Source organism: Salmo salar, chromosome 18 (genome assembly GCF_965601325.2).
Source record: "Salmo salar chromosome 18, fSalSal1, whole genome shotgun sequence".
Taxonomy (NCBI): domain Eukaryota; kingdom Metazoa; phylum Chordata; class Actinopteri; order Salmoniformes; family Salmonidae; genus Salmo; species Salmo salar.
The window spans coordinates 34429062-34445772 of record NC_138308.1 but is presented as its reverse complement, the minus strand read 5'-3'; the positions used below and the strand labels follow the sequence as shown (position 1 = coordinate 34445772).

Here is a 16711-nt window from a genome sequence, read left to right as displayed (position 1 = left end):
AGGGAGCTGTCCATGGTCCCTGTACCTCCTCCTGTCAGGGAGCTGTGACTGGTATGAAGCAAATAGATGATTGTGGTGCTGCAGCTGTGGCTGGTATGAAGCAGGTAGATGAGTGTGGTGCTGCAGCTGTAGGATCGTCACTATCTGGGCAAAGTCAAAATCCCACCTATTTCTATAATTTATCTAAAACCAGATTTTAAAACTAACCTTATCCACACCTCTAAACTTAAATGAAGACTAAAAGGCACATTTTTGTTTTCCTACATTTTTATGATATAGCCCACTTTGGAACCAAGCTGTAGGGCCTGCTGTAGCAAGGGCTGCTGTCCATGGTGCTGAAGGGGCTGGGATCTGCTGCCACAGCTGTGGCTTGTATAGGGGTTGCTGTCCATGCTCTTGCACAGCAGGTAGTCTATACTGGTGCCTTGTCAGAGGTTGCTGTCCATGGTGTTGCAGTGCTGAATCCCCCAGGGGTCAAGTCCAGGGTGGTGCTGAAGGGACAGCTCCCAGCTGTGTCTCTGCGGGCGGGCATACACTCTCAAGGCACCACAGTCACTAAATCATCATTCCGTTTTTTGCTATTGCTAAATAGACCTAGGGATATGATTCTATTGTGAGAGCACAGAGACAAGCACAGTATAGCTCATAAACACATGGACATAAGGGACCCCTGGCATAGCATTCATCTATCTCTCTCTATGTATATATATATATATACACACACACACACATATAATCCATAGCCAGAGCTTTGGATATTGCATTTACTGCAGACTGTCATGAGGATCGGATCATATAAATGAACTCACAATGCACTGAGAGAGACAGCTTCGACCAGACACACAGTGTCCACCCTCTCGACTCCCAGCAGGCAGGCAGCGCAAATGTGCATCACAAACCATTTTAGAGACGGTTCACTGCTCCTCAACCCCATAACAGACACAGTGTGTCATACCCGTGCCCCGGTGCCCGGTCATAATCTTGTAGTGGAGGGATCTGCTTTAAACTAGCTGCCATCTCAACTGTCAAGCGTCTTCACATAATCTAGAACCCTCAAACTCATCTCTGGACCTCGCCAGTTCCAATGCGTTTTTATTGTTCCCTTCTAATCAGGGACTAATTTAGACCTGGCCAGCAGGTGGGTGCAATTAATTATCAGGTAGGAAAAACAGCAGGCTCCGGACCTCGTAGGGTAAGAATAAGTAGAATATCTGTAGCCTATCCATTCACCGCCCGCGGACAATGATGGATTCGATAACCGTCGAGCGCTTTAGCAAGCAGCAAGAAGTAACCTACCAGATGTAGCTTAATTACGTGCGCAATATTTCAAACAATTGTATGTTGACCAGGAACATTACGAGCACTAACTGCGCAAAAGCACGTACAACGCTCCGCAAGTTAGTCAACTTAGCTGAAGTCAGTGGATCTATTTAATGGTATACGAACGCAGGTAACGGACCTTTAGCTAGCCTAACTCACTCCTCATTCAACCTATACTGTCTGCCGACAAGGAGTATGGTGCCAAACCATTGACATGCCAGACAGTAACATAACCCGTTGAATGTGTGTGGGGGATGCCCTCCATGAGCGTTTCACTCTTTAGCTCAGTCAACCTTCATGTCCGCCCTTGAAGCAAACTCTCCAGTCAGTATCCACTTGCCTGTTCCAGTCTCCTGCGCTTTTCGAAACGACAGTTCAGCGAACTGTACAACTAACCAACCAAAACCGCTCTTATGCCTGTGTTTAACCATTCAGATGTTCGGGTATGACTTCCACAGTAATAACCATTGAACCAATTCTCACCCTTTGTATGGTTATAGACTCTGAAGAAACAGTACATGAGGTGTAAGGAGCAAAATAATTTCCGTGTTTGGTGTATTTTTGGTCATTATTATTAAATGTCCTCTTGTTCCGTTAGGACTAAGAACTTAGAGTTGCACACTTTACAGATACAATGCATTTATACGTGTGTAAAAACAAAGCGAGCTGATATTGTCTCTGTTACGATCAATTCGATGTATTTATTTGGCAATGCGCAATGGACTCTTATTATGGTTGAACAAAAGTAAAACATGTTAAGAAAACAAAGTTATGGCATTAACTTAGACTCAATTAGATATATTCTTACCTCGAAGCATGTTACCAAAATATTAACTTAAGTGAAAAGTTTGCCATATTTAGGTCAACGTCGAAAAAACGACTTTCTGAAGTCCCTGCTATACAACATTTGGAATGGATGAAGTGGTATAGCTTGACTAAACTGCTTGACTAACCACCAAATTATTCGATGAACGTAAACATGCATACCTAATAATGTATTGACCTAAATAAAAGAAACTACATACACATGCGTGATGAGGAGGGAGGATATGTTCAGTAGGCTACTTTGCATAAGAACAGAAGAAGACACTAATTAGTACAGACAGAGGCGAGTTTCAGACATTGTCTCAAAACAGCACACAAAACACCTGCCACATCAGCAAAAAATGTAGAATAAATATCGAAAAAAATATATGAAAATATCCTTGTTTCAAAATCATAAGGAAGGTGATTCCACTATCCGCTTATAATGTCCCATGATGGTAGAATATAAGGTTTTTTATTGTCCTGCGCGCGCCAGCTCATCCGTCTTTGCAGCCAAAATACCCCAATATTCCAACAACGAATGGTAAACCCCAACCCAACATGCCGGTTCGTCAGGAGCAGTAGCCTGTCTGTGTGGGCAGTGGGCTCAAAACCTCGGGTCCAAGTCCAAGGGAACATCCCTGTGCCTTGAATTAAGGGAAGGCTATGTAAGAGTCAGAGGGTGGGGGTGGGAAAGTGGTATACCAGACGCAGCAAGAAAACGTCCATACGTGCTTTATCTTAGTGGCTGTGACGTGATATTGCAGCCCCAGTCCTAAGCAGGGTGAGCGAGCAGAGCGGTTTCTATCTCTCCTCCATACTTACTCAGTATTCAAACATCCGTCCGCTAAGGATTTTTTTGGACTACTTGCTGCCTCGTCTTTATAGGCTAATATATCTGGAGAAAAGACACGAAGGGACCCGTCGATGATCCATAGAGGTATACCTTCACGGTAATTTAGTAGATTTTTGTCCCCCCCATCATTCTACTATTTCTCTATTGGGCTGTCGCGAGTTGTTTCGCTTCTCACTGGGTCCGTTTTGATGGAAAAAAGCGACGCGGAGGAGATGAGCCAGACGGGAGTCTAACGCATTTTTTTTGTCCATTGACTATCATCTTGTTGCATTGGACTTCTATTGTGGGCTATGGGAAGTATCGATTCGCAAGGAGACAGCACATTTTGCTCTTCATAAAGGATGTGGTCAAGTATTTTCGAAAAATAGCCATAGCTTCCGGAGTGTAAGGTAATTTTGGGGATAATATGAATTGCATTATTATTATTATTATGCTATTATTATTTTATGGCTGTAGACAGCTAAAGCAGCCAGGCATTCAGATAATACCAACAGATTCCACGCCAGCTAGGCTACTGCAACGCTCTCAGTTTTACCGATATAGCCTAGTCTGAAAGTTCAAATATTCCATCTCGATCAACATTTCTGTGGCTGCAGCATTGTATCTCTGTTTGGAATGAATAGGCTCTAACATGCGTCGAGGCATTCCAACCATGGGACGAACAAATAGACTACACAGGGTTGGAATAAGTTAACAGATGTATTTCTGTGCGCCTTTTATCAAAAATGGGCAAAAATCTAGTTTTAGCGCCGTCTATGTATCAGTAAAATGGGATTGAGATGATATTTCATCATTTTCATATCGCTTTGCAAAACTGGAGGAAAAACTACTTTAATTTGAGAGTAAAATAAGAGGATGTTTCTACATCCTCTACCAAATTGTAATCCTCGATAAGCGCTCAAACCATGTCCGTTTAGCAAAAGGACTTCTGTTTTCAGAGAACGGCATGTACCCTATGAATCTTATAGACAGTGATAATGCACTAATTATCTATCCATTAGTGAGAATATTTGCAGAGAAATAGCATTTAGGTACTATATGAACAGGTCCCAAACCAAAAGACAACATTCACTCCATTTGGCAGCACAATATGCCATTATATTACATCGCATTCCTTGTCATTTTATCATTCATAACCTATACTAATGTTCTCAAATTATGTTTATAGTCCTCAATGTTCGAAATCTGACTATTCTCATGTTCTCAGAAGAATATTGTATAGACTTAATTCCACCGCCTACTCACACACCACTGTGGCACTGCTCACAGCTGCAATGCCTGCAGGATTAATACAATCAGGACATCGCATGCATTCTCTCGCTCTCTCTCACTCTCTCTCGCGATTCGATACGTGATCCAGATCTATCTATCAGTAGATGGAAGAACGTTACAGGTATCATTAGCTGCCTATAAGGGAGGAGAAGAAAGCCCATGTTAGTTATGTTAAGGAAATCGGGACTGGGGACACGATGCTGTATTTGTGTCCATGTGTGGGTTGGTTCATCTCCCACTGAGTCTTTATATGAAATTAGTGTATAATGGACTTCCAAACTAGTTCTTAGTCCACTATTGAATTGAGGAAAGATACAGGTTGGATGGATGGGCGTGTAACATAGCCTACAGCATATCACGCAGTATGGACTCGGATTCGGAAATCCAAGGTTGATAAAAAAATAGACACAGAATCAAAAGCCTTTTTGTCAGGGACTTGGAATACACCGAAGACATAATCCAGTTCATTATTGTCATCGAAATTAATATCGATGGTTTAAAGCACGTCTCCGCGATGCGTAATCGAGAACATAGTTGCGCAAAATGAGCTCACTTCCAATAAAATACCACATGCAGCCTATATGTCCCTCTCAGAGCAATGTGATCACTGTTAACACTCACACACCTCTCTTTCTTTGTGATGGACACACAGATATGAAAACGCGAGCCCCACCACGTTCGAAATATTCCAAAGATTGACGGTTCCCTAGTTCCGCCAATCGGTCCAATTAATTACAACTCAAGAACGACTGACACGAGTTTCATTGATCCCTTATGCGGACTTCCCCAAATCAGGCGACCATAGCAACCACAAGGTGGCAGTGTTTGTCCAAAGTTATCTTTCTTGCAAAAGGCAGCAAGGGAGAGGAGCAGGAGACTGCCCGCCATAATGTAACAGTGGAACAGGAATGATGACGGTTGGCCAGGTGTTTTCCAAGGCGGAAAAGGTTGAGGCCTCACTATGAACCAAACGTTGGTATAATCAGATCACCCTGTATTAGGCCTACACAGGTTCATGTTTACTGTTACTAACTGTGTCCTTGGTGTCATTTTTCCATCTCTCCCTCTTGCAGGCCAAATGACATAGGATGAAGGCTATTCGTAACCAGTTGATTTATATATTTTCCACCTATCTCCTGGTTATGTTTGGATTAACTGGTGCACAAGACTACTGGTGTTCCACTTTGGTCAAGGGGGTCATATATGGATCTTACTCAGTGACTGAGATGTTTCCCAAGAACTACACGAACTGCACATGGACGTTGGAGAACCCTGACCCTACCAAATACAGCATCTACCTTAAACTATACAAACGAGACTTGAGCTGCTCCGAGTTCTCTTTGCTTGCTTATCAATTCGATCACTACTCGCATGAGAAAATCAATGAATTGCTGAAAAACAACGAGTCTATAGTGTACCTGTGTGATTCCAAGAATATGTATATATTTTTGCAGTATGACAAGAATTTTGTGCAATTACGGAGGGTTTTCCCTTACGATTATAACGGATTGCAGAAGACGGACGAAGAGGAGAAGTCTGTGGTGGAATTCTTGGTCTTGAACAAGGCGAGTCCCAGTCAATTTGGATGTCAGGTGCTGTGCACGTGGCTGGAAAACTGCCTGAAATCGGAGAAAGGAACTGTGGAATCATGTGGAATAGTTTATACGAAATGCACCTGTCCCCAGCACCTAGGTGATGGAGAATCAGAAAGTATGCTTGTGCTTAACAACGTGGTTCTGCCTTTAAATCCCCAAACGGAGGGATGCCTGACTCCACAAATCCGTGCTGGGCAGGTGTGCAACATCAGTGCAGAGGTAAAACGACCAGCAAAGGAGGGTGAGTAACCAGCCCCAAACATGCTGTATGTCTAACATACTGCAGTTATACCACAGTTCAATGAGCATTGTTTGTATGTATGCATATATAGATGAGCCAGCTGGGAGTTTGAGTCAACCTAGCTCTGGTCCAGGGCGTTAGTGCGTATTCTTCTACTAACCAAACATCCCTTGGTAGTGGAACGCACAATAACAACTTGGACCAGAGCTAGAGTCAACTGTGCACGTCAATAGCCTCTTTTAACCCCTCTCTACCCCCTACCTGTATAGCGCATGTCTGTCTACAGAGTTGGGTTGTGGGCCGTGAAACAAAGAACACACACAGCTGACCTCACAATGCAATGCATCCCTAGACCAAAGCTACAAGAGGAGCGGGTGTTGTACATGAGATACGCCAGGTCCATATTCTTCCACAGCCCAGCCCACCAACATGTAGGCTGCTCATCTCTAATATTCAATTATATTGCAATTATTGGTTGATAATGAGCAGTGGTTTTCAGGCGTTGGTGATGTGTATCATCACCAATGACTATGGTAGTGTTTTCTCATTCCCAGGACCATGGAGAGAGGCACTGTGATGGTGTAGCGACTACATATTCACACTGAAGGAAATAAGAGAGCCATCCATACATTTCTAGTCTTTTAACACCATTGTAGATGACATCTCTCATTAGGATAGAACTACAGCAACACTGACGCACTCAAAACCAATCCAACGTTTGGTTTAGCAGTTGTTCATTAATATGAGTCTGTTTAGTGTTTACAGACCTCCACAATACTTATTAAAGGGATGATTGGAATATGCCTTTCAATTAGAACAGAAGATAGACTACGGAGTCAACGCATAGTCTTGACACAACAGAATACTATAGTCTAGAATAGTGAATACTGGAATACTGGATATATTCTAAAATATTCTATAATACTGGTCTATAATACAGAACACTGGAAATATTCTAGATCATTCCAGCATACTGATCTAGAGTACATAACACTGCATCAGAAACTCCCAAACATGGAAATAAGAATGAATATAGAATGGGCTTGGAAGCTCTAACCCTGGCAAATGACTTGTAAACTCATGGGCTCACTCACAATGGCTGCCTGGTATTGTGATGCAATCATTTCCATGGTATTTTGGAATGTTCTATCAACTGATGCTGGATTGCCATGGTAATGTAGAATGTTCATTCAAATGATGCTAACTGATGTGGCTCATGCAATGGAATGTATTTTTTGTAATGTCAGTTGAGTTGACTCAACAAATCACAGTACAGATTGAAGGTTACACTTTCTGCTTTTACTTCCTGGCATGGGCACACTCAAAATGGCTGCCAGTCCACCAATGATGTCACCATTGACTTGAATGGAGACACCCTTTCTATTCATTCTTATTTCTATGCTCCCAAAACCATTCTCTCAGGTTGTAGTCTGTTCTTGGTCCTGTTTATACAGTATGCGGTGTTAGACTTTCAACATTACTCCAAAAGTATTGCACACCCGCCCGTGCTTGACTAGGCCTTTGTTTTGGAATATAGCTAACGTAATACCAAGCTCTCTTCCCTTGCTTTGTAAATGATGAATAATCTCTCCCCCAGATGCCTGGGTTGCAGATGACCAGATTTCTTCAGCTTTTCATTTATTGTCAAGGGTTAGACAGAAAACTCAGAAGTGGTATTTTTTTTGCTTTTCCTTCTCCCACAACCACCATCTATCTGCATCGGCCTGTCACCATTTCAGCTTACGCTGGCAAGTGTGACAAATGCCCTTAATTGCTTCCGGAGGATTCCATCCTTTTTCTTCAAATACCCCATGAAACTGTCACCATGTAGTGAAATCCCACACACTCGCTGTTTGCTAGTTTATTCTACGTCGTATTAGTAACTCACAGACAGACAGACAGACACACATATCCCCCCCCCCACACACACAGAGACTTATTTTAGAGTATCTGTTGCATAATAAATACATGTATCAAGCCTGAATGTTTAGGAGCCACTTCAAAAGAGTGTTGTGATGACTCAACCAAATCCTGTATATGTGGAGAGGAGAGATAAGAGCACAGAGGTGTGGTGGCAGATTTACAATGTGTGTGTGTGTGTGTGAGGTGTGGTGACAGATTCAGAGGGAGCCACAGTAAAGAGGGAGTCATTCCGGCACAGTGATCCAAGCAGAATTAATCACACATTACACTTTGAAAAAACACACAACAGAAAATAATGAACCGATGTTATAGGAGAAATCCCCCTTTGGCAACAGTGTTTCCATACAGAGATGGAACCACGCGTTGAATAGTAGAACCCCGGGGGAACAATTAGCAGCTTTCTGATCAAACAGAAAGTAGAACCGTAGAACCTTACTTAGAATGACTGAATGGAGTTCAGTTGAGTTAAGCTGGTCTCTGGTTCTTCTTGGTTCTCCACTCCTCATCACACAGAACATAGAACATAGAACCTCACAATGACTGCATGGAGTTCAGTTGAGTCTAGCTGGTCCTTCTCTGGTTTTCCCTGGTTCTCCACTTCTGATCAAACGGAACATAGAACATAGATACTCACATAGAACGACTGCATGGAGTTTAGTTGAGTTGAGCTGGTTTCTGTGATTCTCCCTCTTGGCCTTTGCTCCCATGCAAATAGAAAACAGAGCATTTTGTGCCGCCTGGCTGGCAGAAAGGATTGATTTGAGTGTATGCAAATGAGATGTTCCATTTTTTTCTCTGTTTGTAAAACATTAGGGAGTATAGAAGGTCCTTGTCATTGACCATGGAACCACGTGACATTGTAGGAACTGGGTATTGCTGTTGGAGTAGAAGACTGTATGGATATCATAGGGGATTAGGTCATGATATATATTAGATGGTCGTAGGGATATCATAGGGGATTAGGTCATGATATATATTAGATGGTCGTTGGGATATCATTGAGGATGGGGTCATGATATATATTAGATGGTCGTAGGGATATCATAGGGGATTAGGTCATGATATATATTAGATGGTCGTTGGGATATCATTGAGGATGGGGTCATGATATATACTAGATGGTCGTAGGGATATCATAGGGGATTAGGTCATGATATATATTAGATGGTCGTAGGGATATCATAGGGGATTAGGTCATGATATATATTAGATGGTCGTTGGGATATCATTGAGGATGGGGTCATGATATATATTAGATGGTCGTAGGGATATCATAGGGGATTAGGTCATGATATATATTAGATGGTCGTAGGGATATCATAGGGGATTAGGTCATGATATATACTAGATGGTCGTAGGGATACCATTGAGGATGAGGTCATGATATATATTAGATGGTCGTAGGGATATCATAGGGGATTAGGTCATGATATATATTAGATAGTCGTAGGGATATCATAGGGGATGAGGTCATGATATATATTAGATGGTCGTAGGGATATCATTGAGGATGAGGTCATGATATATATTAGATGGTCGTAGGGACATCATAAGGGATTAGGTCATGATATATACTAGATGGTCGTAGGGATATCATAGGGGATTAGGTCATGATATATACTAGATGGTCGTAGGGATATCATAGGGGATTAGGTCATGATATATATTAGGTGGTTGTAGGGATATCATAGGGGATTAGGTCATGATATATATTATAGCCCCATTCATTGCCGTCCATCGTTAGCTGTGCACCATATTCTGATTTTAAAAACATCTCAAATAGTAGATTATGAGCGTAGCCTTCTAAAACATAGAGTGCCAAGTGGTGTTTCTAACGTGTCTGCTCTATAACTTCAATCTTTATCCTGTGTTGTTGGCAATGTGTGTAATGAAAAATGGGATTAAGTATGTGTATCTCAAGGGTGACAAAACTATTGAGAAGAGCTGTGTCACTGTGGACGACATCATCCCACATCGTCCTAATGTGTCCATGTAGTCAGATCTCTTCTCCAAACGCAGCATTTGACATTGTTCTATCAACATGTTAATAACAGCTTAAAAGCAACAGCTTATTTTTTTTCTGATGATTTTCTTCTAGCATCTATTTATAGTTCAGCAGGGTTGGTGTGTGTCTTTCCTGGGTGTGTGTTTGAGTGTGTGTGTTTGTGCTTATGTATGTGTTTGTGTGTTTGTGTGTGGCAGAGAGAGGTTAAATTTAATTCCATTTTCATCTGGATAACCACTGGGTTTAAAAGAGTACATAGTAAATGTCCCAAATGGCACCCTATTCCTTATATAGTGCACTACTTTTGACCAGAGCACACAGGGTATCCCATAGGAAATCGGGTGTTATGTGGGACACAGCCCGAGTCTCCTGTGGCAGCAAAACAGTGTTAAATAGTGTGTGCGAGCGTGCGTGTGTGTGCAGCAACACAGACTGGGGGTTCTTTCCTGCTCATGATGAGGAATCATGTCCATTACTAAAGCATGGACAAGGTCTCTCCATAAAAACCCTGTTACTCTGACATCCACACCCAGCATGGCAGAGGTTGACCCGGCATGGCAGAGGTTGACCCGGCATGGCAGAGGTTGACCCGGCATGGCAGAGGTTGACCCGGCATGGCAGAGGTTGACCCGGCATGGCAGAGGTTGACCCGGCATGGCAGAGGTTTACCCTGCATGGCAGAGGTTGACCCAGCATGGCAGAGGTTGACCCGGCATGGCAGAGGTTGTCTGCCTCTCAAATGGTCCCGTACCCACTATGTAGCGCACTACATTTGACCTGAGCGCTATGGGAATCCCTATGGGCCCTGGTCAAAAGTAGTGCACTACACTATAATGGGAATATGGTTCCATTTGGGATGCAAACCCTGTCTGGCTAACCTGTTTGATTTATTTAACCTTTATTTAACTAGGCAAGTCAGTCACAAATAAATTCTTATTTACAATGACGGCCTTCCAGAAGGCAAAAGGCCTCCTGCGGGGACGGGTGCTGGGATTAAACATAACAATATAGGACAAAACACACATCACGACAAGAGAGACAACACACTGCATAAAGAGAGACCTAAGACAACAACATAGCACGGCAGCAACACTGGCTGACCTGTCCTTCAACGTAACCTGTAAAATGGAAATCAATATCGGAGGTGGCTAGTTTAGGCCCAAGATTAATCCAAGCTAGACCTCGCTGCAGAATGACCTAATGCTTTTGGGATGTTAATTGTGATGGTGCTGAAGACAATAAGAACATATTATATACGTACATTAGTTGATTAAAACATTACTGCAGTGTTCATTTGTTGATTCATATCGACTCTTTCCACATTAATGGTGAATGATTGTTGCTTGTATAGCAGAATCAGTCGTGGAGGTAAATGTTATTGCATGACATTGCTGTCTGTCCACAACAGATAAGGATGTTTATTTTGAACTATGATTGTACCTGTTTTTTGGGATGGTAGATGCTCTTATAACATGAATTATCCATGCAGAAGGCTTTAATGGTGATAATTCTACATACTATTGACAACAATTAAAACTATATACAGATGTAGGATCTTAATTTGAGCCAGTTTACTACAGCAGTCAAATAATCCTGCAGCAACAAGAAATATGAATTGCTATGTAGATTGTAATCAATGGACATTTTGGTAGGGGTTGATACATTTTTTTGTTAGGGAAAATCAAGTCTGAAATGTCGAAGTGGAAATTGCATCGTCAGAAGCCATTTTAAAACTCAAATAAACCTCAAATACACCAGAAGTGTGTTCATTTGATTTGAATACAATTTGATTTGAAGTTGTACATTTCCTGCACTGCAGAAAAGTTCTCCTGCAACAAGGTGATCAAATTAAGATCTACACACATAAAAAATATAACACAATATGCTGCATCTTCCTGAACACATCTTCAGGAAATAATAAACCAACTTAAATTATATTAAATGATAATGTCAGCAAAGTTGGACTTTTGATAAAGTTAAAAAAGTTGGAAATATAAACTGTAAATGATTTTCTTATTCTGCTAGTATGAGTCATTGGGTGTAAATGTCTAGTAAAGCGTGTACTGTACAGTCTGTCATGTGTTTTCTGGCATGTTGTCCAGGACAGCAGCTGTGTTGTTCTGTGCAGCCTGTTGATGACGAGCCCATGGCGTTAGACGGACTCTGTCTTTGCTCTTTTTGTCTCACTGAGAATCTGTTATAGCTACAACATAGTATCCATGTCTTCTGCATAGCCCTCATGTCAGTAGGGTTAAGGGCTTTTCGCACTACTGAGCCGAACCAAACGAGGCTGTACTGAGCTGGCTTGGTTACACAGCCACCATAGTTTCTGGAATCCTACTGAAAGGACAATGTGAAATAAGAAATTCCAGCCAATACAGTCTGGTTTCACACACTATTCTGAAACATGTATTAGTGGCTAGAGCCTGCCCTCTCTGGAGTTAGACAAACAACTTGGCACCCTATTCCCCATCTAGTGCACTACTTTTGACCAGGCCCCATAGGGCTCCAGCCAAATGTAGTGCACCATATAAGGGATTGGGTGCCATTTGAGATGCAACCCAGGGTTTGATGTCTCCAGGATAGCAACCAGGTCCCGCTGTCTGCCTTCACTCTTCCTTCTCTGTCACTATTCCACTGCAGGCGTTTTTGACACTGAAATAAAAAGCTGAAAATGAACCCTGGAGTCTAAATTGTGCCACTTAAATTTCTGGCTGCTGCAACTGCACCAGAGGATCAACATCTTGAGGCATTGTCTCATTATTACATGGCTGGGCTCATTTAACTAGCATTGCCACCGTTGGCCATCAGATGTAATTACTGCGTCCCAAATGGCACCCTATACCCGAAGTAGTGCACTACTTGACCACAGTGAGCCCCATTGGATTCCATGCTGCTTTCGACTTCAATAATTGCCGTCTAAAGTGCCCCATTGTGTGAGAGAATTAACGTGTCGTTCTGTGTGACCATTGTCTTATTGCCTCAGTACTCGGAGGGAAAATGGAAGGCTAAATAGCTAAGGACATACACTATAAGGTCACCAGCAAACCAAGAGGCTTCTGATACAGCAAGAACATGTTTAGCATGTGACATCACTCAGTTCTGCTTTAAAAACACAGCGAGCTTTTGAAGGAGAGCACTGCTTTAAAAACACAGTGCAGCTTTAGAAGGAGAGCACTGCTTTAAAAACACAGTGCAGCTTTAGAAGGAGAGCACTGCTTTAAAAACACAGTGCAGCTTTTGAAGGAGAGTGCAGCAGTACATCTTTGTTGTGACTTCATATCTCTCCTAGTTTGAATTAAAAGACTGGTGATTGGTTGTGAACTACCATTCTCATTAATTCCAGCACAATGTGAAATCCAGTTTATAATACTAGACTGTACAGAGAGAACCCTATAAATCCATTGCCAGATAGTTATGTTTTATGGTTTCTGACTAAGCTGAGCTACTGTACAGCGCCGTGTGGAAAATGGCAGTGGGGAGTTTTATTGGCAAATGAAGTGTGCGAGGGAGGCAGCGCTCTAATGCACTGTCACCTGCCAAAGTCCTGGGCTGCATGTGTCCCAAATGGCACCTATTCCCTTTATAGTGCACTACTATTGACCAGGGCCCATAGACCAGGACCATAGGGCTCTGGTCAAAAGTTGTTCACTATATATGCAATAGGGCGCCATTTGGGATGCGTTCAGTGAGCTGAGCACTGCAGCAGTCTCCCTCAGCCTCCGTCTCAGCAGCGCATAGTGAGGCCTTTTATTCACTTTGGATCTCAGTCAAGTCACTCAGTAGTCTCACTGCATTATGCTCACCCCTATTGTTCAGTACACTTGGAGGCCATTTTAGTTTCAATTCACTGGAGGAGGGAGGAAGAGGAAGGGCAGGCAGCTCAACAGTACCTGAATTCATTTGTTTTAGCCTCATAATGTCAGTTATGAGGATATGTTGATTGGTGCATGGTATGTCTTTTACTTGTCAATGTACATGTTCACATAATCACTTGTATTCTAGACAGAAGTATATTCTATCTAGTCGGTTTCTCTCTCCACGGCAGTGGTCGAAAAAGTACCCAATTGTCATACTTCAGTAAAAGTAAAGGTACCTTAATAGAAAATTACTTAAGTAAAAGTGAAAGTCACCCGGTAAAATAGTACTTGAGTAAAAGTCTAAAAGTATTTGGTTAAAATATAATGAAGTATCAAAAGTTAAAGTAAAGTATAAATTATTTGAAATTCCTTATATTGTGCAAACCAGACGATACAGTTTTATAGTTTTTTTAATTTACGGATAGCCAGAGGCACACTCCAACACCCAGACATAATTTACAAACAAAGTATTTGTGAGTCCGCCAAATGAGATGCAGTGGGGATGACCAAGGATGTTCTCTTGATAAGTGCGTGAATTGGACCATGCTCCTGTCTTCTTAAGCGTTCAAAATGTAACGAGTACTTTTGGGTGTCAGGGAAAATGTATGGAGTAAAAAGTACATTATTTTCTTTAGGAATGTTGTGAAGTAAAAGTAAAAGTTGTCAAAAATATAAATAATAAAGTGAAGTACAGATACCCCCCCAAAACAACTACTTAAGTAGTACTTTGAAGTATTTTTACTTAGTTGCTTTACACCACTGCTTCACGGTGCTGGTTGTGGCGAGATCCACACATCTTATTGTGTCAGACATGTCAAAGTTGACACACTATAAACATGATTTGTTTTGATTTGCACTGGCATTATGCTAATGTGTCCACACGACAAGCTTTCCACATGACAGGACGTGAGTGAATACTCTCTGAGGCGTGAGACAGTTGTCCAATGCTTGATAGCTAAGCAACAGTTCAGGCAGTCACAAAAGGCTTACAGGCAAACCTCCCACATTCTAAAGGAGGGAGATGGAACCTCCCACATTCTAAAGGAGGGAGATGGAACCTCCCACATTCTAAAGGAGGGAGATGGAACCTCCCACATTCTAAAGTTGGGAGATGGTACCTCTCATTTTAAAGGAGGGAGATGGAACCTCCCACATTCTAAAGGAGGGAGATGGAACCTCCCACATTCTAAAGGAGGGAGATGGAACCTCCCACATTCTAAAGGAGGGAGATGGAACCTCCCACATTCTACAGGAGGGAGATGGAACCTCCCACATTCTACAGGAGGGAGATGGAACCTCCCACATTCTACAGGAGGGAGATGGAATCTCCCACATTCTAAAGGAGGGAGATGGAACCTCCCACATTCTAAAGGAGGGAGATGGAACCTCCCACATTCTAAAGGAGGGAGATGGAACCTCCCACATTCTAAAGGAGGGAGATGGATCCTCCCACATTCTAAAGGAGGGAGATGGAACCTCCCACATTCTAAAGGAGGGAGATGGAACCTCCCACATTCTAAAGGAGGGAGATGGAACCTCCCACATTCTAAAGGAGGGAGATGGAACCTCCCACATTCTAAAGGAGGGAGATGGAACCTCCCACATTCTACAGGAGGGAGATGGAATCTTCCACATTCTACAGGAGGGAGATGGAATCTCCCACATTCTAAAGGAGGGAGATGGAATCTCCCACATTCTAAAGGAGGGAGATGGAATCTCCCACATTCTAAAGGAGGGAGATGGGTTCTTCCACATTCTAAAGGAGGGAGATGGAATCTCCCACATTCTAAAGGAGGGAGATGGGTTCTTCCACATTCTAAAGGAGGGAGATGGGTTCTTCCACATTCTAAAGGAGGGAGATGGGTTCTTCCACATTCTAAAGGAGGGAGATGGAATCTTCCACATTCTAAAGGAGGGAGATGGAATCTTCCACATTCTAAAGGAGGGAGATGGGTTCTTCCACATTCTAAAGGAGGGAGATGGAATCTTCCACATTCTAAAGGAGGGAGATGGGTTCTTCCACATTCTAAAGGAGGGAAATGGAATCTTCCACATTCTAAAGGAGGGAGATGGGTTCTTCCACATTCTAAAGGAGGGAGATGGAATCTTCCACATCGTAATAAAATGTTTTGTGCTCTTTTTCACTGGAAATGTGCCATTAAAGTATGATTTTAGCAGGAGCTCTCTAAAACGTGACCTTCTCCATAGCATACTCAGTGTCACCCAATCCTTCCACATTCTAAAGGGGTGGAAGATAGAATGACAGAATTCCATTCATGTCATTTGGCTCATCTGTGCTTCCTGTTTAAAGAAAAGACTCACCCATTTTGAATGTTCTTGTAACGATTGCAGTAGTGGGTGTGGAGTCAGGTGCAGGAAACAGGAGTAGTTGCTAACGGGCTTTTAATGAATTGCACCGTAAAAGAAAAGTACACCCACAAAAACACAACTGGGTGTGATCCAACAAACACAATGATCCAATAACACGTACCACTGCATAAACAACAGTCGACAACAGATAGTAAGCCCCCACACAGAACAGGTGGGGAAACGGGCTTAAATACTCAACTAAACACTAATCATACACAGGTGCAAACAATCAAGACAAAACCAACAGAAAAGGGAAAAAGGGATCGGTGGCAGCTAGTAGGCCGGTGATGACGACCGCCGAGCGCCACCCGAACAGGGAGAGGAGTCACCCTCGGCAGGAGTCGTGACAGTTCTGTTGTTTTTGGGGTATCTCTGAGCGATGTTCTGTCGATTCCCAGGGTCATTTCATGTTTTCATGTGTATCTCAGCTCTTGTCCGTCACGTTGGGCAGATATACAGCCGGTA

At 42.5% G+C, this 16711-nt stretch overlaps 1 protein-coding gene across 5 annotated transcripts in view; it reads left to right on the top strand.

Annotated features, from left to right (window-relative positions):
- Positions 1–2870: 2870 nt before the first annotated feature.
- The window catches only part of LOC106560286 (adhesion G protein-coupled receptor B3), a 352944-nt gene continuing 339103 nt past the window's right edge, over positions 2871–16711 (top strand). For 2 of the 5 annotated variants that reach the window (XM_082964912.1, XM_082964910.1), the window contains exons 1-2: positions 2871–3369; positions 5326–6088. In XM_082964912.1, the coding sequence (XP_082821038.1) occupies positions 5341–6088 (748 nt within the window). In that variant the 5' untranslated portion in view covers positions 2871–3369; positions 5326–5340. The remainder of the gene's footprint in view (positions 3370–5325; positions 6089–16711) is intronic. The other 3 variants (XM_082964911.1, XM_082964908.1, XM_082964909.1) reach the window with 2 other exon arrangements.